The sequence below is a fragment of the Lutra lutra genome, chromosome 1 (assembly GCF_902655055.1).
Source record: "Lutra lutra chromosome 1, mLutLut1.2, whole genome shotgun sequence".
Taxonomy (NCBI): domain Eukaryota; kingdom Metazoa; phylum Chordata; class Mammalia; order Carnivora; family Mustelidae; genus Lutra; species Lutra lutra.
Window position 1 is genome coordinate 46423623 of NC_062278.1, and position 24268 is coordinate 46447890.

General features: G+C 35.3%; 1 protein-coding gene across 1 annotated transcript in view; it reads left to right on the forward strand.

Annotated features, from left to right (window-relative positions):
- Positions 1–24268, forward strand: part of EPHA6 (EPH receptor A6) — an 872902-nt gene that overhangs the window by 669767 nt on the left and 178867 nt on the right. The window contains 1 exon segment of the mRNA XM_047722523.1: positions 8056–8241. Coding sequence (XP_047578479.1) covers positions 8056–8241 — 186 coding nt within the window.

Below are 24268 nucleotides of genomic sequence, written 5' to 3' on the forward strand. Positions count from 1 at the left end.
TTAGTGCATATTATGCTCAGTGAGATAAGTCAAGCTAAGAAAGACAATTATCATATGATCTCATTCATATGTGGAATTTAAGAAACAAAACAGAGGATCATGGGGGAAGGAGGGAAAAGGTAAAACAAGACAAAATCAGAGAGGAAGACGAACCATAAGAGACTCCTAAGAATAAGAAACAAACAGGGTTGCTGGAAGGGATGGGGCCTTGGCAGATGGGGTAGCTGGGTGATGGACATTAAGGAGGGCACATGATGGAATGAAAACTGGATATTATATAATACTGGTGAATTACTGACCTCTACCCTCTGAAACTAATAACACATTACATGTTAATTAAATTTAAATTAAAAAATAAATAAAATGGAGGGGAAAGGGAAGTCTTGTAGTACTAAACACTTACCCGGTGGGATCTACTATCTCCATGTTAAGAGTGTCAGAATTGAGTTGAATTGTAGGACACCAAGCTGGTGTAGAATTGCTTCATGGTGGTGGGAAAAACTCCACACACTGGAATTTGGAGTAGAAGTATATCATAGATTTGGCCACTCCTGCCTTGTTTCAGATACATCATGATGCTACAAGAAGGCTATTGTCATGTAAATATTTGTTTTTAATACTAGTTTTTATTGTGATATGCCCAGCAATGTTTAAACATTTTCCCTGAACCCAGTCATTGCAATTAATACTGCAATATTAACATATCATTTAATTTTTAAAACACAAAATGAAAATTGTAAAAGATGAGATATAAAAACAAAAAAACAAAAGGTCTCTGCTTTTAAGATGTTTAAAGTTAGTAAGGAAAACATAATGAGTTAATAGTTTGAAAACCAGAGATACCAGCACTAGAATCATAGTTGATCCAGGAAACAGTGAAGCATGAAGCAAGGAGCAGTCAACCAGACTTTTAAAGGAATGTTTATTGTATAAGCTTCCTCAAATTCTTATTAATGAATCAATCAGATAATATTTTCTTGTGTCAGCTGTTGCCAGCATGTTGACTCACTCTCATGTGTCCTAATAATAAAGGCAGAATTTTATTGAAAAGCAAGCCCTGTAACACAAGTAAATAAACAAAGAGACAAATTTTATCAAATGCAGAGCTTTGTTGACAGAAATAGATGTGTTTGCCAGTAGACAGCATACATGCTCAATATCAAATGCTGTTTGGAAAGTGCATTGAGAAGCAGCACTGTAGGCATGACTGTTGATTACAGAGGCTGGCCACTCCAGACAACTGACTGGGCTGGTGAAATTGGATGCTGGTTAGAACAAAAGGGCCCCTCATCTAGAAGTTAGTGTGGAGAAACACTTCCATGCACAAACAAAGCATTAAAATACAATGTAACTTTCCAAATATTGGGGCAGGGGGCAGAGATGAGTGCACTGAAGTCAAGAGTCACATTTTCAGCCATCTAGAATGATTGCATTGTTAATGCTTCTGGATTGCTGTCTTGCATCCTCTTACTATATGCACATCACAAAAATTTGAAGGAATTATGTCATTTAAAAAAACAGAAATAAAAAGAAGCTATCTCATATTTGGAATGTGTTTGGAATGTGGTGTGGAAAAAAAATAGATAATATAGGATAAGGTGTTATTTAATTCATTCACTGAAAAAATCCTCACCTGTTGTTTGATGAGGAAGTTAAAAAATTCTTTTTCAGGTCTTAAGGAAATCCTGTTTCCTGACCTAGACTTTAAGAGCCTCGCCATGAAGGATACTTAGAATAAACATATTTAACATATCTTCTGTGGATCCAGCATAATGTGAGAAGATTTAGTGGTTACATGGAACTTTTAGGACTCAAAAAGCTTTGCAAGTAGTTACACCTTAAATCTTTTTCTCTTCAAAAAGTAACTAGGTGGTAGATATTTAAAACTCCTTCCCCCAAATATATTAAGTAGGAAGAAATAATGTGACTTCCTCTAATATCACAAAACAAATTAGTGGTGAAGGTGTGCATAGAAGCCCTACTTTCTAAGAACCTTTCCTCTCCCATGTCTTAATCAACACTTCCTACTGAGAAATCTTGTTAAACATGAGAAATCTTGCATCGTGTTGATTTTTTTTCTGTGAAGTTGAATCAGAAGCATTCAATATTAAGTATCATTTCAACTGGTGTGAAATTATAAAATTTCTGAAAATTTTTCTCTTTCACTGTAGAAGGTATGCTATGTATTGGGGAAGAAATCCAATGGAATTTCATAAGGCCTGAATACAGTTGGGTAGTTGACCCCTCTGATAACATTAAGAATAATGGAATTTACATTAAGTCCTGAAGAGACAAATAGATCCTCTAGAATTAATTAAAAATTAGCTATATAGTTTTTCCTTTATGGGTCTTCTTTTTTTAATGCCTTTTTTTACATGACACTTAAAAATATTCTTCCTGTTGCCTTCCACTCAGGAAGGAAAGTGGAATATGTACAGTTAGGTTTAAAAAAAAGCTGCCAGAAAATATTAAGGCCATCTCTCAAATGTACACAATGAAAGAAAGCAAAGGAGACTATGTAATTTTTTTAAAAAGTTACTATATTAGAAAATCCCTGTACTCAAAGTATCCCAATTTGGGTCTAGATCTACCCCCCGATTTATTCATTCTGTTCATTCAACAGATATTAAGGAGTTGTTTGTTATGTCCTAGGTACTGCGGATATGACAAAAGATAGAGATGTCAAGGCCCATGCCTTTCTGACTTATAGTTGACCTGGTCAAGGGATATTTTGAAATGGAGCAATACATACCAAATGTATAGATTATTAAAAATGAATGTCAAATAGTCAAAAGTGCTATACAGTAATATGTTATACTAATACTCTCAAGGCAAAGATCGCAAAATCACACTATAGTTGAAAACTTGGGTTTATTGTTCATTTCAGCAAGGGAAACACACAGCATGTAGAACTGTAGTGTGTGCCAGTAAGGGAATGTTAGATGAAACCTATTATAGGATTTGGGCTTTGATTGGATGATGTGGGAAATCTAAGGGAAGCAGAAGTTTGCTCTAAAATGAGATGCTGTCAGAAAGCAACAACAATTCTGTAATTGAGTATGTGCTTGGTTTTTTTATATTAAGTATTTTTTATTGTATTTATTTTTACTGACACATATAGTTGACACACATGTTACATTAGTTTCAGTTGTACAACATAGTGATTCAACAACTGTATATATTATGCATATTCATTACCAGTGTAAATACCACCTGTCACCATACAACACTGTTACATACCATTGACTATTCTTTATGCTGCATCTTTCATCCCTGTGACTTATTCATTCCATAACTGGAAGCCTGAACTTCCCACTCCCCTTAATCCTTTCTTGCCCATCTCCCCACCAATTCTTCGGCTGTCTCCAGTTCTCTGTATTTATAGGGCCATCTCTGCTTTTTTTGCTTTATTCATTTTGTTTTTTAGATTCCATACATGGGTGAAATGATATGGTACTTGTCTGACTACTTCACTTAGCATAATGCCCTCTAGGTTCATCCATGTTGTTGCAAATGGCAAAATCTCATTCTTTTTGTTAGCTGAGTAATGCCCTGTTGTGTATATATACCACCTCTTCTTTATCCATTTGCCTATCAGTGGACACTTAGGTTGCTTCCATATCTTGGCTATTATGAATAATGTTGCAATGAACATGGGAGTGTAGGTATATCTTCAGTACCCTTTTTTCATTTGGGGATGGGGGTAAATACCCAGTGCTAGAATTATTGAATCATGTGGTATTTCTATTATTTTAAATTTTTTAGGAGTCTCCATACTGATTTCCATAGTGGCTGAGCTCATTTGTATTCCCACGTAGAGTGCTTTACCCTGTTGATGAGATTGAGATCCTCACCCTAGGACCATGGGATGCCAAACACACAACACCTTACATTAGGCAGATTGAGATTGGTAGATGTTTATTAACTATATGTACTCACAGCCCAGGGGTGAAGGGGACACCATACAGGGCCACCTAGCGGTTACACTTGGGAACCTAACAAATAACCAGAGGGCTGTGTAACAGGATATAGGATGAGGCACCCCTGGTTACCTTAGGAGGATGTGATTGGCTTATTTGAATCATTCTACAGACTGGCAGGAACGTGGAACCTGCTACGCAGGAACAAGGAAGAACAATATCTGATCTATTTGATAAAGAGGGATGTTGGCTGGAAGACCTTATATATGGGAGCAGAGTGGGAGGGAAAGACTTTGGAAGGTTATTTGAGTCCTTCCCAATTTCCACCAGATATTAAAGCAGCACATAATATTGGGCCTTAATTTTAGGACTTACACTACAGTATCTTAAAGAATTTTATCTACATGGAGGGGAGACTAGAACAAGAATAAGGTTATAACTGGTAAAGAAGCAACAGCTACTCATTTTAACAGAGAGGTGGGCATATAGCATTTTGGCACGTGACGTTGCCTTCTTTGTCATTGCTTAGGCAAAATTTTGCCTGTCTCATTTTATTATGCTCTCAGGATGACCTTGTCAAGTCTGGTATAGTGTGTGATAGGAGAATAACATAGCCCAGCTCTGAAAGCGAGGCCAGATTCTGATTGTAGAGCTGCTAATTTTTTTTTCTTTTTCATTTGGGAAGGAAGGTAGTAGGGATTAAATTCAATCGATCAATCAGAGGAAGTTTTTTGAAGGAGGAACCTCAAATCTTGGCCTTCACTGCTACTAAGAAGCCATCCACATAGAGAAGGACTGAGGAAGATGGAGACAGGGAGGAAAGGAGAAAGTTTGTGGAGAGCATTTCTGTCAGAGAGAAACAGAAAATGTGAAGAGCAAAATACCTCATTAGACCTGAGAGATATGTTCCAAAAGCCATTGGAAGTGTGGCTCTTTTCTTCAGTGATGCTCAAGGGGTTGGAGGTAGGGGAGAAACAGACTCTCAGAACATGGAAAAGAAAATTTTGAAAAGCCTCCAGAAATTGTGAGATGACAATCCTCCAAAATGGATGGTCCCTCACTACCTCTACCATTCTCCCACAGTTTTATTTGGTTAGGTAGACTTTATATGGAAAATCCAATACTAATAGTTATAGCATAATAACAAAATGTTAACTATGATAAGCATCCCAGCTGCAAAGAAGAGTGGTTATAAGCATGGACCATGGAGCCAGACTTCCTGGGCTCAAATTATAGTTTTATTACTTTCTAGCTATGTCACCATAGATAAGTACACTTAGCTCATGTATCTCAGCTCTTCAACTGTAAAATGAGGGAAATAATGGTACCCACCTCAAAGGTTTGTTGTCGAGGTTAAAGTACATATTTAGTTTTTAGACCTGACTCATGGTAGTAAGCACTGTATAAGAGCTACCTGGTAACAATGATGGTGAAAATGAATGGAAAGGAAAAATATCTGAGGTTAACACCATATTCTTATAGTCATGAGTTATGATGGACTAACCGGATATATAAATGTCACACATCTTATTGAGGAATGATTTATCTTATTTATGGTTATATACAGGGTCTCTACTCTTGCTGCAAGGACAACAATATAATGTATCAATCTTTGGCAATATCTTAAATTATGCATTTAATTTAAAATTTTTTTTTCTTTGCTGTCTGATATGTTTGATACAGGCAGGCCTACCACAGATAAGGGTTTTAATACGTTCTATGACTGTATTTTTTTGGATTTTGCCTAAAGAATGTGGTAGGAGTCTCAGATCTTTAATTGAGGCAACCATATTTAGTGTCACTGAAATAAGTGTGATAACAGCTTGATCGTGCAAAGTTTGACATGAAGAAAACACCTGCCTGGTGATAATAGGATACATGAATTTCAGACAACAGAAAACCAAAGAAAATTACCACTCTGCCTGCCTTGATCAAATAACAACAGATTTTTCTGTTCATTTCACTATATTCAAAAGTTTATTTGGATTACTATGAAATGTTAACAGAAAATCACTTGGATTATGGGCTCATGGCAGGTGAGGAGTTTTAACATATTTCTAAGCTTTTATATTACTAGCAGACTTACTAAGGCAAGGTAAAGGAAAAGAAGAAATACCTGTCTTGTTCTGGATAGTCATATGACAAACCACAGTGATTTGAGAAGGAATTTCAGTTAATAGGCCTGGGTATATCAGACATTAACTTAAATGTATGTACATACCTTTACTTTCAAGGTTCAGAGCCCCCAGAAGGTTGAACGTCTCTATCAACTGCCATTTTTTTATGTCTGAGTGAAAATCTTTTGAAAAATAAAAAAATATATATATTACAAACAAAATTGAAAAACTGTGGCTTCTTTTCCCTGTGAGCATAAGAACAGGTTGAGAGTATCATTAAGCAAAAAAGATATTTCTTGTTTTGATGTCAAATTAAACAAGATTTGTAAAACTCCCATATCATAGGCTCTGAACTTAGGGATCCCACTATAGTCTGTGTTTTCTGTTTGCTTATTTGTTGGCTTAACATGTATAGAGTAAAGCCTCTTGTTAGACTGCTTTCTATTTCTAATGGACATGTTTGCACATAATTGAGAAGCAACATTTTGCTTGGTTCCTTTTTACAGTGTTTTTGTTTCTGTTTTTTTACTTAAACAATATCCTAGCATTTATACCAAGAAGTACTTAATATTGATATGGAGTCAATATAGGTTAACTATAATGAATTGCCTCCAAAGAAATACAGATAACTGAAATCTGTGATACTGCAAAATTTAATTTGGTCCTCTACACTCAAATTTACATTACATTAAATTATTAGCCAGAACTTCTAGCTAATAAACCAATTGAGGGTTGTTTAATTTTCATTTTTTTGACCATTCCAAAGATTCATATAACTTAAAGCACATGAATAACGCTTTACAGTTGACAAGGACTTTTACACGTGTCATCACTTTTGATCTTCCCAATATCCTTATGACATTATAGAATTATGGAAGATTTTATTATTGGCTTCACTTTCCAGATTAATAAATTGGTGATCAAGCATCATGCTTTTAAGTAAATGAAGGTAATTGGCCTCAGAAAAGTTAAGTCTTGAATTTTAAACTTTATTGAACTTACTGAATTTCACTGAGAAAACGTCCAACCTTCTTCCCCACGATAATCCCTCTAGTCATCCCTGTGTCTTTATGGCTTCCAAACCTTTGAAATTTTGTCTTCACTTCTCTCACTCTCTGGAATGTCACTGTTTTTCTTGAATATCCAAATATTGCAGCCATCGCTCAAGGTCCAGCAAAAGTTTGACCTGCTATAAGAAGTCTTCCAGAGCCCACCAATCTTACTTAAAGAATACAGCATTTGCAGAGATTGGTTCTATGTTCTAAGTGTTTTACTTATATTCAGCTAAACTCTTCTACTGTATTATAAGCTTCTAAGAACAGAGAGCAACTTGTACTTCTTTGAAACTCACAGCACTCTATCACTGAATACACATGTAGTAAATTAATCATAAATATTTGGCTATTATTCCTTATTGCCCAATGAAGTCATTGTTGAACCATAGATCATCCTACTATATCTGCATTACAGCAATGTAACTTGTAATTTAGTTTGTATAATCACCTATTATAGTTGAGGTCAGTGTCATTTCGATATGTTCATATACCAATTGACCCATGCATTGATTTCTAATGGTAGTTAAGCTCAGACATATGGCCTACAGGGTCAAATTCACTACTCTGCCTGATGGATTCCCTGAATAGAGAGGCATTTGGCCCATATATCAATACTAAGAATAGGAACAGGAAATGTTATGCAGTGAGTGCTTTTCTATAGAATTAAATTAGCATCACCCATTCTGCTAGTCATAATTTTTCTAGAGATCAGGGAGAGCTATCAATGGTAGTTCCTGTCCTACACCATAGGAAAATGCATTCCATTATTCATTATAAATGATGCTGATCAAGTATATTGTCATTACAAATTTAATTTATAAGAAAGAAATCTCCATGTGGAAATGACACCCTTGACAGTCATTATGTTAAAAAACAAAAAGATGCTATCATATGACAAATTCAATTCTTCCAGAATGTAGGTATTCTGTTTAAACAAACAACTGCTTTTGTTCTTATTTTAAGGAGAATTTGGAGAAGTCTGTAGTGGACGTTTGAAGACACCAGGGAAAAGAGAGATCCCCGTTGCCATTAAAACTTTGAAAGGTGGCCACATGGATCGACAAAGAAGAGATTTTCTAAGAGAAGCTAGTATCATGGGTCAGTTTGACCACCCAAATATCATTCGACTAGAAGGTGTTGTGACAAAAAGTAAGTACTGATTTTCTTCATGACTTCTTTTATATATTTCTATCTCAGTTCCTTAAAAAACAAACAAACAAACAAAAGCTTAATAGCAATACCACAGCCATTAAGGGGATAGTTTAATTTCTATATCATCCCTCAGAGCCTTGATATTTGGCTATGACATTATCAGAGTTTGCACTGGTCACCAAACAGCTTTGAAATGGTATTTATTACCTATAAATCATTTGTTATTTTAACTTGAAGTAATGAATCAAAGGTAAAGTGTTATATATTTTTTCTAATCTCTATAAGCTATTCACTTCTTCTAAAGCTGTTAAAATTTTAATATGAGTAGAAGAAACACTTTGAGTATTTTGGGTCATTAAAGTAAAATATTTCTGTTTAGAAAAAAATCTCATATACAAATATAGAGGTTTTATCTGAAGTAAGACTTTTAAACATGGAACCCATCTACAGAAATGCCATTAGAATTAAATTTTTATAATTTATATAAAATGGATATAAGAATTGCAACTTTGAGAAAAAAATCCCGGTTTTATAGAAATAGTGGGATCAAAGCCATTCCTTTGAAGTTTCTTCAAAATACAAAATTAATCTTATACTCTAAGAAATAGATTGCTATATAATCACTTTTATTGAATAATGATAGGACACAAACCTTAGCTACATTTCTCCTTATTTATTCACTAATGAACTATAACATATAAAACCTAACAGAGAATGGCATTGAAAAACTCATAAAAAATAATCTCCGAGACACATTTTTTCAGAAAACCAAAATTTCTTTTAAAACCATTTATACAAAATTGAAATTTCATGTCATATTTGAAAGCAGGAAAATATAAAAACTTATGAAAAACATTAATTGGCTATGTCCTCCTAAGTCTTTCTCACAAGGCACTGACCAACATTTGGACCAAGGGGAACAGAAGAGTATCGACAGCCTCCATAGTCTGAAAGACACAAAGAGTGCTTTTTTTTTTCTTTTTATGGTTATCCATTTTTTTAAGTTTTTATTTAAATTCCAGTTAACATATAGTGTATTATTAGTTTCAGAAGTAGAATTTTGTAATTCATCACTTACATATAACACCGAGTGTTCATCACAAGTGCCCTCCTTAATGCCGATCCCCCATCTAGCCCATCCCCCACCCACCTCCCTCCAGCAACCCTCAGTTTGTTCTCTATAGTTAAGAGTCTCCCTCTCTCTTGATGACAGCTGTTGGACTGGTCTGTTATTTTAGTGACTTTAATGGTGCCTGCCAGCATTTATGTACTTCTGTTGTTCTCTCTATTGATTCTGGGCTTGTCCATGTGACTGGCCTTGGCTAATGGGACATTAACACATGTGATGAAAGTGGAAGCATCTTACATGTCTGCACTTTGGAGCCTGTCCTCTTGCAACACTCCTTCTTGTAGCCCAGCCTCCAGTTCTGAGCAAAGCCAGTCCATATGGTGAGGCTTCAAGCAGTATTACAGAGAGGAGAAAAGCAAGACTGTCTAGTCAACAGCTCTGTTTGCACCCACTGCAGACAGCCTGAATGCCAGGCTTGAGATAAACCATCTCAGACATTGCAACCTCTTCCCTCTAACACCACCACCACCCATAGATGGCTGTAGTTGCTGTTGAGATCTTATAGAGCAAAGGAACGGCCCAGCTCAATCCAGTGAACGCATAAAATTGTGAAAGAGGCTAAAATAACTGTTGTTTTAAGCCACAAAGTTTTAAAAGTTAGAAGTCTACTCTTGCCACTTAAGACTTGTGCAGCTTTAAATTATTTGCCATCTTTAGCCTTTACTTCCACATCTATAAAGATAGGGCCAAAATAGTTCCTACTCCATAGGAAATACTGTAAGGATTAAATATGTAAATGTAGGGTGCCTGGGTGGCTCAGTGAGTTAAGCCTCTGCCTTCGACTCAGGTCATGATCACAGGGTCCTGGGATCAAACCCTGCATCGGGTGCTCTGCTCAACAGGGAGCCTGCTTCCCCCCTCTCTCTGCCTGCCTCTTTGCCTACTTGTGATCTCTCTCTCTCTGTGTCAAATAAATAAACAAAATCTTTAAAATAAATAAATAAATAATAAATAAATAAGTTTATAAATGTATACAGCATTTAGCATAGGATGTATTATAATAAACCACATTAAATGGTAGCCATCACTGGTGTTATGTGCCAGGCACTTTATACATATAGTTTACCATTACATTTTCACAGCAACTACTGTGAGTATCATTATCCACTGAAGCTCTGACTAATTAACCTGTAGAAAGACCTCTAACCCATAGTAAGTAGCATGGCAGGTATTCACGCTGAGGTCTTTTTGACTCTGAAACCCATAGGGTGTGTGTATGTGTGTGTTATGTGTGTGTACATGTGTGTGTATTGGGTTTTTTTTCTATATCTACAGTGAATGAACCAGTTTTATACTTTAATTATCTTTATCTTATCTGAATTAAATAACATTAAGTAAATGACAATATGAATAAAATGATATACTACTAGTTTTTAAAATCAAATATTTAGGTTAGTGAAATAAATTACTTCTAAAATGTAAAATTTGGAAAGATCCAGCTATACCACAATAGCTAGCAAAGACTATAATCTAAAAGAGACAGAAAGAGAGAGAAGAAATAGCATGTTAATTATTTTGTTTGTATTTTCTGACTTCCTTGTCATTAATTTAGCATGAACTTTTCAAGTCATTCCTTCCATCTTATAACTCTTTGGAAGGAAAAATACAATTTTAAAGTTGGCTTCTACATCTTTGCATATCTGCAAGGCATTTAAAATAACAATTTAAATATAATATTGAAGTCTTCTTATGTGTATTTTGCATGTAATATCTGGGAAGAAGTGTCAAACAATATATTTAGAGATTGAAAAGTATTGGACCTTTTCTTTCTCTGTTTTTATAAATAATATTATATGACTTTGTCATATAGTCCTATGTATTTTATTCACATATTGTCATATATTTTATATGCATATATTAGCATAAAAGTATATAAAAAGGAAAAAGATTTATAGTCCCATGAAGTAGTAAGATTTAGTTATCCTAAATCAGCTGAATGGGTTTAATGAGATAGTCTATGGCACCCGTCTGCCAGTTTGAAATTCTCAATTTATTTCACATAAACATGCAACAACTAACACAGTGACTGTTTGACATTTCTGACAATCTTGTCTTAAAAATGGGAACAGTGACCTCTACAAAGTCAGATTTTTATGCTCCCTAAGTCAAGGTCTTTTTTCTATTTCAAGAAAAAGAAAGAAGTGAGGGAAGCCGGGAAGGAAGGGAAAAAAAAATAATTAAGAAAGGACAGGCTTAATATGCTTTTGAGTGGCAACCATCATTACAGTTTTAACTTGTACAAGTGAGCCCCATATAAGGGTGTTGTGCTGCTGCTGAGGTGGGTGGTGGAGATGGAGAAAGGAGTAATTCACACAAAGATAAGTGGGCATATTTATACTGTTATCTTCTTGACTCCAGTGCTATGAGATTTTTAAGAGAAGGCAATAAATAAATGAATGCCTCATTCCCATAAATACATGGTAATTGTTCCAAGATTGGCCTTAAGTAGCTAAAAGATAGCTAGCAATTAATGCTCCCTAAGGACTACCATATTGCATAAAAGATAATACTGACAAAGATAAAGATGCAGGATAGGTTTATGTAGTCACTTTAGTAGAGTATCCTGTGCTTCTGTGAAGTAAGCACACAGATTCTCAGTTGAAAGTAATGCAAAATTATAGATCAAAATCTTATCAGATCCTTTTATAAATTCTTAATATGCATACTTTTTATCTTATATATGCTTTTTTTCTCTGAGAGATACCTATTATAATATTCTTGGGAATGCTTTTGTTCTTTCATATTTGGTCATATAGCTATCTTTATTTTAAACTTTAAAGTTAAATGATGAAAAGCTGCATTATAGCAAAAGTATGCGTGATAAAAGTTGAACATATTTATTTGATACACATCACAATTACATTAACCTGTTAAGATAAAACTGGTATAAAAGGGATTAATCAAGCTAAACCATGTGTTTAGCACATACTTTTTCTCCAAGAAGCAAATAGAAGCCATTAGTTAGAGAACAGACTTGTAGCCATTAGTAGCATGGATAGTAGCAATTTGTAACTAGTAAGGTATACACCAGTGTCATTAATTACATAGCCCAAAAGAGAAAAAGTTACTCTTCTATAAAAAGATAAGAACTATAATTAGATAATGAAGCAATACTGTGCCGTAACCACACTCCAGAAGACCAGGCCCAGCAGTTTGAATACCCATGATGGAAGGAAGAAACAAGAGAGAACTAATGAAGTTCCCCTCTTCCAGCTTAGTAGCTGATAATTAAATTTAGATAGAACGACTACATCTCTAACAAATCACAGATCTAGAAAGGAGTAGTAGAAGCCAATCAGAATAGCAAACAAATTCCCAAACATAACTTCATTTCATTGTTGGACTTCCCTAACAACTACAACAGAAAGCACTGGGCCTGCCCAAACCCTCTTTAAATAATCCAGAATATTGTGGGTTCCTTCCAGACAGTTTTGGTGAGTCTGCACAGACTCTAAGTCAGAGAGCAGATTCCAGCCAGTCAGGTACATTGTACAGTAAATACAGAAGAACTGTCTCTCTGGTCCCAGAAGTACATTCTACTTGTCAAGTAATATTGTCTAAGTTTTTAACTATTATGATACCTGTTTCCCCACCATGTTGTGTATCCTACTGCCTGTTACAGAGTCTCAGACAAGTCACTCAATGTCTTTAAACCTCAATTTTTTTCCTCCATGCAAAAAGATTAAAATATGAAGGTTGGACTAGAAAACAACGAAGGTCACATCTAGCCCTAATATTTTGGATTCCATTCCTTTGCCAAAGAAAGAGGAATGTCTCGAGATGTTGGTGAAAAGAATTTGTACCATGATAACTTATCACCCCACTTCCAAGTTGTTGTTTGTGTGGTTTTTTTAATAACTTCAGGTTTGTATCAGTGATCCAAAGAGAAGATAGAGAGGTTCAGGAAGAAACAAAAAGTACCTTCAATAAACTTTTATCTTTAGCATCTATGAAGAGGAAAAGTGTGGGTAAAATTGTTCCTGTAAGCAAAATCAAGGTTTGGATATAAGGAATATACATTAAAGGGGTAAATATTCTGCATATCTGATTCTAATGAAATAAATTAGATGGTTATTACCCCTACCTTCAGAGTTCAGCTTCTCTGCTAGCTAAAATAGGTTGAGAGTTTTGTTCTTGCCTTGTTTTCCAAGGAACATTTCCTGAGTATCACCAGGTATTAGACATTATTGCTGATTAAAACCTAGAGCTAGAGAAAAGAAACACTCAATACTCTTGAGAAGCCTACTTTTTGGCATCAGTCCACTGGGAGCAACAAACCAGTAAGCCAGTATTTCCCAGTATGATGTGTGTTATTTTGGATACAGTTATTATTAATATACACATTCACTTATTCAGTAAATATTTATTGGATGCCCACTCTTCTAGACACTGGTAATACAGTATTGAAAAAGAGCTTCTATCTACTGGAAGACACCAAAAGCAATTAAATATATGAATATGATTTTAGGTAAAGAGAAAAGAAACTTGAATAAATGAAAGATCAAGCTATGCCAAGATTTGGTAGGCAAGTTTTCCAGGCAGAGGAAATAGCTTCTCAACCCTTGTGGCTAAGTAAGAAGTCAGGATATTACAGGCATCCAAAGCATCTGGAGCAAAGTGATAACAGTACAGGTTACATATTGAAAAAAAAAATTATAAACAGGCAAAACAGTATGGAGGCTCATGTAGTAACCCTAGTGAAAAATAATGAGAAAATAGATTAGATAAGTAAAGATAAGAAGAAGGGAATAGCTCCAAGAGCTGTTTCCAAAGCTAAATTGGGAGACTTTAGTGACTAAATTGTACACGGAGAGTAATGGAATGGGGATAATTTCAAGATGCCTTAGAAGTTTCTGGTTTAATGTAAGTAAGGGAATAGAAAGTTCTGGAGAAATACAGATTTGGAGATAAAATAATGAATTCTAGTTTGGATATGTTGTGCTTGACATGCCTGAGACATTTAAAGACTTCTAGAAAGCCTCTGGAGCCTGGATAGATGTCTGGACTATAGGTTAAAATCTAAAAAGTAGTCCCCAGATGAGCAGTGATTGGCAGTTGAAGCTATAGGGAGGGTGAGCTTTCCTAGAAGGTTGAAGAAACTGATCTTTAGCAGGCAGACTGAAAAAGAAAAGCTTACAAAAGAGACGGAAGAAACAACCTAGGAGAAAACAGGTTTCTTCCCCTAAGAATGGGGGAGCGATCCATAGAATAAAATGAGCTGGGAAGTCAAGAAAGATAAGGATTGAAAATCTTCTGTTGGGTGAGGCAATTAGGAGGGCACAGCCCGTTATAGCATATCTGAAGATGGTCAGCTTGTAGTGGACTGTGAGGTGTGTGCACACTGTAGTCAGATGGTAGGTTAAAAATACAAATTAGATTATGTTGGTTTCTTACATTCCAAATGTTTAGTCTTCTATGTAGTTCATTCATGCAAGTAATATTTATTATGTGCCTAACCATTCTGTGCCAGGCACTTTAATAAGCAATGGGTATTTATCAGGGAATAAGAAAGCCTAGACTCCTGTCCTCCTGGGTCAGGTCCATGCATCTCCCTCCTCTGGTTCTTTACTAGTCTCCTGAATCCTAGAATACATCCAGGTTAAATGACAAAACATCTTAAAACTTACTCTCATTTCTTCCATGTGCCTCTTCCTCTTCCAAATCCCTGAGGAGATGGAAAGAAATGTACTAAGTGCACCCTACATGGGTACATAGAGAACTGTGATATAAAAAGAATGTGGGTACCTGGAAGGCCCAGACACCTCTGGGGTTACCAGCCTCCCTTTTTTCAATCATGTGCTGAAGAGATAGGAGAGACCTTGGAGCATTGGTGAATGTTTGAAGTAGCCCCTGAGAAAAGTGTGAAATGAAACTGATCATGAAAAATGAGGAAGATTGTGAGCATGACACAAGAGAACTTGAGGCTCAAGACAGAGCTGCTGCCCCCAAAAATGCTGTTAACAAATGGCGCAGGGTTGGGGTCAGGGGGGGGTGGTTGATAGCATGAAAGTGGAAAGAGGTGCAACCTAGGGGAAAAGGAAACATGACAGGCAGCACAAAGAGAAGAAATATCGAGTTTTTGTATTTTCTCTTTTCTCCTAACATCCGTAATATTTACTATTTGCTGTTACTGAAAATAGTGATGAATTATTATTGTGCAATTTCTGGGGTCTCCGTGGGTTCTCAGGATATTTACTCTAAAGTATTTACCATTCAGAATTATTATGTATACATATTGATAAGAGAAAAAGAACTAAGTGTGACTGTAACAAATAGGAACAAGATGACATACTCTGGTAGCCCTGTGAATCTCTCTGTGTTCAAGCAGCACTGGGGCTAATTGGGATCACCAGTTTATATTCTGCCAGAATATACTTCCCTATTTACAACAGAGAATATACTTCGTCTTTATTCAGGAGGAATTTATTCTTGTTCTTTCCATGTTTAAGTATCTGGGTTTTCTCAAGGTCATCCAGTCTAATGACCTTCCTAGACCTGCCTCTAACTTAAATGTTTCCTTCCTGTGGCTCTCTCTTCTCCCTAACCAGCCTCCTAATTATTGGGTAGACTGTAATAAGATGGAACAGGTTAAAAATTCTAGTAACAAGTTGCTCAGTGTGAAGATAACACTGTTAACTGTAAGAACTAAGAGAGAAAAAAGGAATATAAATACAACTTTATGCATACATAATGTTGCCTTTTAATATCTCAAAATCAAATCAAATAGAATTGTCTAGATGGTGAAACCTTACTCATTTCCAAAAATAAAAATTCCTGCCAAATCATTCATGATGCAATTTTTTTCTGGCAAAAAGTTTGATGATGCCAAATTGGAGAAGGGCTATGGCTAATTCTATCTAATAGACATGAATAAGAACTGTTCTGCCAGACTGGAAGTTCAGGCAATCAGTCATTCCTCAGGAACCTTCACCGGGTTCCTGATGGTCTTTTTAGCTACAGACCAGTAAAAGTCTTTTTTTCTTTTTAAAGATTTTATTTATTTATTTGACAGAGAGAGAGATCACAGGTAGGCAGAGAGAAGAGATGGGGAAACAGGCTTCCCGCCAAGCAGAGAGCCTGATGCAGGGCTTCATCTCAGGACCCTGAGATCATGACCTGAGTGGAAGGCAGAGGCTTCATCCACTGAGCCACCCAGGCACCCCCTAGACCGTAAAAGTCTTAATTACTGAAAATGATTATGGACTCCTTGCATATGTGACTGCTAATAAAAGATTATTCATAAAGTTATTGAATTAAAATCTAGCAAGCTCCTTATTTAATCTCATGATGAATATCTTAATGCTTATTTTATTGTTGTTGGAATACATTACTGTGACTTTTCTCTAATTTTCATTTAGATATAATTTCAGACTTACAAAAAAGTTGTGAAAATAATATAGTTCCCATAAAACTTTACTCAGTTTCCCCTGATGCTAATGTTTTACATAACCGTAGGATTATTATCAAAGCCAAGAAATAAATATCGGTAGAGAACTATTTATTAAACTACAGAATTTTATTCAGATTCTCTCAGCATTTTCACTACTGTCCTCATCTGTCCAGAATCCATCCAAGCTCCCACATTGCACTCACTTATCACATCTCCTCAGTTATCTTCCAATCCATGACAGTTCTTCAGGTTTCCCTTGTTTCTCATGACCTTGATGCTTTTCAAGAGCACTAGTCAGTTACTTTGTAGAATGTCTCTCAGTCTGGTTGTGTCTATTGTTTTTCCATAATTTGATTTGCAGTTATGTGGTTTTGGCAGGAGTATCACATAAGTTATGTACCTTTCTGAGTGCATTGTATTGGAGGAAACATGATGTCCATATGCCTTCTGGGGATGTTAGCATGGATCACTTGGTTAAGGTGATGTCTTCTAGATTATCTACTGTAGAGTTACTTTTCCCTTTTTGTAACTAGTATATATGTGGGTGGAGATAATTTACACTATACAAATATCCTGTTTTGCCTCAAACTTTTCCATACTACTTTTATCATCCATAGTAGATCTTGCCTACAAATTTATTACCTTTGTATTCTAATGGTGATTATTCTGTTTCTCTATTTTTTCTACATTTTTAAATCAGAATACTTCTTTCAGGAAGAGTTATATTTCAGAATATTCTATTAATTGAATTATATAGTATGAAGCCTTTTGAGTCTGGCTTCTTTCTTGTAACAGAAGGCACTTGAGATTCATTCATGTTTATTGTTGTTACTGTTGAGCAGTATTTCTTTGTATGGATGTATAATAGTTTGGGTATGCATTCAATGGTTGAAGGACATCTAGTTTGCTTCTAGTTTAGGTGATTATTAATAAAACTGCTTTGGGATGCTTGGATGGCTCAGTCAGTTAAGCCTCTGCCTTTGGCTCAGGTCATGATCTCAGGGTCCTGGGATAGAGTCCCACATCGAGGTCCCTGCTCAGTGGGGAGTCTGCTTCTCCTTCTCTCTCTGCTCTACCCCCCTTGTTCTCTCTCTCAAAGAGATAAATAAAATCTTAAAAAAAAAAAGCAAACAATCAATCAATCAGCACATCAATGCACAGGTTTTTATGTGAACACACATTTACATTTCCCTTGGGTAAATAAATATGAAATGACTAGATCAGATGGTAAATATGGGTTCAATTTTGTAAGAAACTACCAAAATATTTTCCAAACTGAGTATGCCATTTTACATTCTCACTAGTAGTTATAGGTTTCAGTTGTTCTATGCTACTGACAATACTGGGTATTATAACTTAAAAAAAAATCAACCATTCTAGTGAGCCAATATTGGTCTCTTACTGTCATTTTAACTTGCATTCCTTAATGACTATTAATTTTGATCATCTTTTCATATGTTTATTGGCTATCCATATATATCTTCTGGGTGAAGTGTATCTTTGGATTTTTACTCATTTTTTCCATTGGGTTAGTTTTTTCTGAATGTCGACATTTTGAAGTTTTAAAAAATATTTTCTAGGTACAGTTCTTTGTCAGATATGTGATTTGTAGGGCACCTGGGTGGCTCAATCAGTTAAGCATCTGCTTTCAGCTCAGGTCATGACCCCAGGGTCCTAGGATCAAGCCCCCATTGGGCTCCCTGGGAACCGGCTTCTCCCTTCCTCTGCAGCTCCCCTTGCTTGTGCTCTCTCTCACACACACACTCTCTCCCTCAAATAAATAGATAATTTTTTAAAAATGTGGTTTGTAGATATTTTTCTAGATCATAGCTTGGTAGTTTTTTTTTTTTTAATTCTATGAATAGTGTCTTTAACAGAGTAAACTTTTAAAGAGTTTGGTCATATCTAATTTATGCATTTATGTTTTTTTTTCTTTTATGGATTATGCTTCCTAGTGTGATATCTAAAAAAACTACCTAGGTGCACCTCAGTGGCTCTGTGTTTTAGGCAGTTAAGTATCTGCCGTCAGCTCAGACCATGATCTCAGGGTCCTGGGATGAGCCCATGTTGGGCCCAGCACTCAGTGGGGAATCTGCTAGTTCCTCTCCCTTTGCCCCTCCCCCTGCTCTCTAGCACGCATGTGTTTGCTCTCCAAATAAATAAAATCTTTTAAAAAAATAAATAAAAACTCTACCCAACCCAAAGTCACAAGGATTTTCTTTTCTGTCCTCTATAAGTTTTATAGCTTTGCACTTTACATGTAAGTCACTGATCCATTTTGAGTTTATTTTTGTATGAAATGTAAGGTATGAGCCAAGGTTCTTTTTTTTTAATTTTCATATTGACCATATCATCACCACTTGTTGAGTTAGGTTTTTTGTTTGTTTGTTTTATGAAATTGTTTTTACTCTTTTTTTTTTTTCGTTTCCTTCTTTGCCTAAAATCCTTCAATGGCTTTCCTTCACCCCGAGGACGAAATTAGAAATTTAGAATACAGAAATTCAAGGTTCTGTATGATTGGCCCCTGATTACAATATATATTTAGCCTCTTCTACTCCTGTATATTCTGTTAATAGTGAACCATTAGTAATTTCTCCAAACAGACCATGCTGTTTCTTATTTCACATATTTGATCATAGTTGGCCTTCTTTATGGGAAATTCTCCCACCCCCTTGCCCCCATCACCCTGAGCTCAGCCAGCAAACCCTACTTCTTAGGGGATGATTCCACTTAAATGAAACATCATTTCTTATCTCTGTAGTGGTTTAGACATATGCATTGCACTTAACATGTACTGTAATCACCATTTATAGGCATGGCCCAGAAGTCCGCTATATTCTTAGCCCTTACACCATAATATTAGGCCCTAACACCCTTCTCCAATGCCCCTGGGGTTTTTCTGGGACAATCCCACCTGTCTGTTAGCTGTTACCTGTTGGGCTCACTCTTACCTACAGGCTACCTGCCACAGCTCTTGTAGAGCCTTCCCCAGCCCAGCCATTGCCCAATAGTAGACCAAAACTATCTTGTCATTCATGCACTTATCTGAGGTCTTCCAAGATCCCTGATGTTTCTGGACCCTGTGCTGAGTAAAGCAAGGAAATGGGCTTTCTCTATCTTCCTGGTCCTTCAGTTTTTCATTTAGATACCAAAGCTGCTCTCATGTACTCTAAGCAGCCAGAATCTCTCTGGACCAGTTTCATTTGGTTTATGATAACCCCAAATTTCCTGATAATAAAAGGTTAAGCTATGTACCAGCTACCTTGTTTTCTCCACTTAATCTTAATTTTCTATCCTAACTCTACTCAACACTTTCCTCGATCTCCCTCCTCCTCCCAAATTTCTAATATATAGCCCCTCCTATATATTTTAAACTTATTTGCTTTTGAATAGAAGGGGAGATCCTTCATATTGGAATGGGCATTTGGAGGAACCCATAATCTGTTGAGGACAGTCTATCTTGCTTATTGTGGTACCCAGCATGGTGCTAAGCATACAGTAAACTGTAAGTACATGTGGGTGAAAGAAAATGGTAAGAAAAGAGGGAGAGGAAGGAAAGGGTATGATAGAAGAAAAAGAAGAGAAAGAAGAGGTAAAGAAGGAACCTAATTTTTCAGACATCAAGCTGAATTCTTAATTTGAACACTCTCTGATGTCAGTCACATTTATATGAAATTGGCAGCTTTTGTCATAATTGTGCTTCTCTGTACTTTGGTAGTTTCTCCTTTCTCTGAACAGCAATCATATTTTTTAGCTGTTCTTACCCTCTGAGATGTTACTACTTACTACATTGCATTATAATTATTTAGGTGCATGTCTTTTTCTACTATAGACCAGAATCAACTTGAAAGTAGGACCACAATTAATTCATCTTTATGTACCTCTACATTACCTAGTTGGTGTCTTCTATGTCATAGCACTCAGTCCCAACTTTGGAATGGATAAAGAAATATGTTAGTATGTTTCCTTTTCCTGAGAAATAAAAGTAGGCACGACTTAGTCCACCCATGATTGAGATACAGCAAAGAATGATGTGAATTTATTGACATTTTTATTAGGTTACATCAATCACTGTGAGTGAATTTATTCACTTTCCACTCATCACAAATGTCAACCAAAGACATCAATGATTTTTTTTCTCCTTTTCATTCAGATGCAATGGCTATTTCAGGATTCTTAGCCCTGAAAGTAATGCATTGACCTTTCCCCTAAACATTAGTGGCATGATTTTCCTGAAGTAAGTTCAGTTTTCATTTTGGCACAGCCATATATCATATGAGACATGCTAGTGTATTTGGTACAACAGTCCATAAATATAAAAAACAATAGCACCTCCACGACTCTATCAGCATTTCATGAAACTTATCACTGAAGTATTCCATTATACTGACATGAAAGTATACAAAAAGGCCTTCCATTAGCTACAGTTTCCGTGATTTAATGATTTCTTTAATATAGGTTATATATCATTACAAGAAATCCCAAGATATTCCCAGGGGGAAAACAGGTCTAGAGAAGAATATAAGGTTGCTGCAGAAACTCAAGCATAGAGAGGGGCCACTTAAAGAAAGGAAGAATCAAGGTTGAGCCCATCGGGGTTTACTAGTTTGTTCCAAAAAATGGAGAAAGTTGTCATTTCCCTAAAAGAGGATTTATAATTCATAAAACTACTTCTTATATTTTAGCTAAATAAATTCACTTAAACAAAAACAAAATGTTCCCTTATGTCAGTTCCGATGTTCCAAATTTGTCTGCTTAAATGGAACAATATTCCTTGGTCATAAAGTTGACTGGTAACAGATTCAGAAAATATTTCATATTACCTCCAAGTAAAACATTTAGAAGACTACGCTTATCACATGATGAAAGCTTTAATTATACAACATGGAAAGCTTACAATTACTATTTTTTATAAGATGAAACAAATGAAACAGTTCCTCTAGTTAAAATAATGTTACCACTCATGTGTTATATTCGTGAGGTTTTAGCTACAGGGAAATGCTCAGAAGCTAACAAGACCCACCCTCAGTCTAACTATAGATGCCTACCCTTCTTACTAATTAAGAAATTGAGAACTGGCCAGAAAAGCAGAAAGAAAAAAAGATTGGTGGGGAAGCTACTATGAATGGAGCAAACCTCTCTCTAAATCAAATTCGAATTCCTTCAAAAGCTTATAAGGAACCTAGTTGTAAATTTAATGGCTGAAGGGTATATTTTTTACTTGTGTTAAAATATCTCCTTTATAATAGGAGAAAAACCTTCTTTTAAAAAAATAATGTTATTCACAGACATTATGACAAAAGACACACTACAATTTAGAATCTTGATGTCAATCATGGAAAAACAAAGCAAAGCTACATCAAACATTAACTTCAATAAGGACAATTAGAGCTGGGTATGGCCATAAAGACTAGTTTTGTTGATTCTAAATTTTGTCCAGAAAACACCTCCTCATTGATACAGAAATAATAAAACACTGAGTATCTAGTTATAAAGACCATATGCTGGTATCATAATAATGTAAATCTTTCATAAAAACAAAGTGATCTATTGCAAACTTTTAGAAAGCAGAGATATTCTTTGCTTTACACCATTTCAGCTTTCAAAAATTTTCACAGGAAGCCTCTATTTTCTGTTACTGATGGAAATCTGTATTCTGATTTTCAAAAGCCATAACTTCTTTTTGTTTGTTTTTTTTTAATGTCTCATAACATTTTTATTGGCCAAAATTGAACTTCATCCTGCAAAAACATTGCTCCCAATAGTGAAGTTATAGTTAAATGAACACACTAGGGAACATGTTAATATCTACTTTGTGACTCTCTATACTTTAAATAAAGCAGTTTCTCCTAACTTTAATGCAATCGCCTTGACCTACTCTTCTTGCTTTTTGCCTTACCACAACCTATTTTTCACACCAGAGTGATTTAAAGGAAAAAAAAAAAATGTGTAAACTGCACTTAGGAAAAAAAAATCCAAAGTCTTTACTTGGCCTGCAATGCCTTTAATTATCTAGACCCTGCTTGCTTCTTAAATGTTGTCTTCTACTTCCATCCCCTCCTATTGTCCGTGCGTAGACCATACTGGCCATCTTAGAACCATTCGGACCATCTGTGTGCCTTGAACACACCAAGGTCACTGCTGCCTCGGGGCCCCAAATGTTCTCCTTCACAGCTATGACAGTCCCAATATCCTCACCAGACTGGCATCTGCAGAACCCTACCTCCTTCCCCCAGATATTCATTGTCCTATATCTTTATGTTCTTCCCTTCTACATATAATCATATAAAATCATGTAGGCTTCATTCTGATGTGCTTAGGATATTGTACACCAAGGAAAGTTCTGGCATATACAGAAGTAAACACTCACCAGAGAGTTGCTTTATAAATTAATGAACCATTTTAAGCAATGATATCATTAAAACAATACCATACTAGCATTTCTGGAATCCTCATTTTTACTCATGCCATTATTTTGGCATGTTACCAAATATAGATTGTTAAGACCAAGTAGATGATTCAGTCTAAAACTTAAAATGTAAACGAAAGCATATTCTGTAAAATATTTTTATAATGCATCAAGTTGGATGTACTAAGATTATCTATTTATAATTATTTATAAACCAGGCATATAATTAATATAAATACTCTGGCATTGGGATTATGTAGTAAATAATGGAGTTATCAAACACTGCATATGTTGAGAATTATATAGAGAAGTCTTTCCAGTTTAGATGGATTAGCCTGTTTGCAGTTTAGTTAATAAAAATGAACCTCAAAGAAAAGCTTAAAGCAGGACATTTTTAAAAAGTAAATTAATTTTATAAAACATATTTATTGGAAAGCAAGGTGAATTTTTTTAATTAAATCGTTTCCCAAAATAACAAACTTATCATTAACTTAATGGTTTTTTGGTCCAATGAAATTATTTTCTAAACCAAGTTTATTATGTGAGAGAGAACAGACTGAAAATATAGTAGGGTTTATTTTTGGATTACAGTTTTAGAATAATTTTGTTTGCTTTCATCTTTGTATTTTGCATATAGTCTGTGCTTCCTAAAATAAACAAATATTGTGTTATTATTTTGTTTCTAAGCTGTAATGAAAAATATCTTTATATTAAAGTAAACAATCTTGTGAAATTGCCACTTTTGTAGGTGAAAATTGTTGAATTGTTGAAAATTTGTAGGAAATTTCATATAGGTTCTACCTAAATGTTAGCTTTCATTTCTAATAACATCAGTTTGCAAGTGATTTGTCCAAGCTATAAATGGAATGTTATGTTTATGCATAAATTTTTTATAATTGAACCCTTGAAACAATTGAGGGAAATATCTCACCAAATAAAATAGTAAATTAATCTATGACATAAACCCAACTCATCTTAATTTAAGGAAAAACAAAAATATCTGTTGAGTCTCATATCTGAAAAGTGTAGTAATCCAAGAACTGCTAGATGCAGGAGCTCAAACAACATTGAAATCACTGAATAATCAACCAATCGG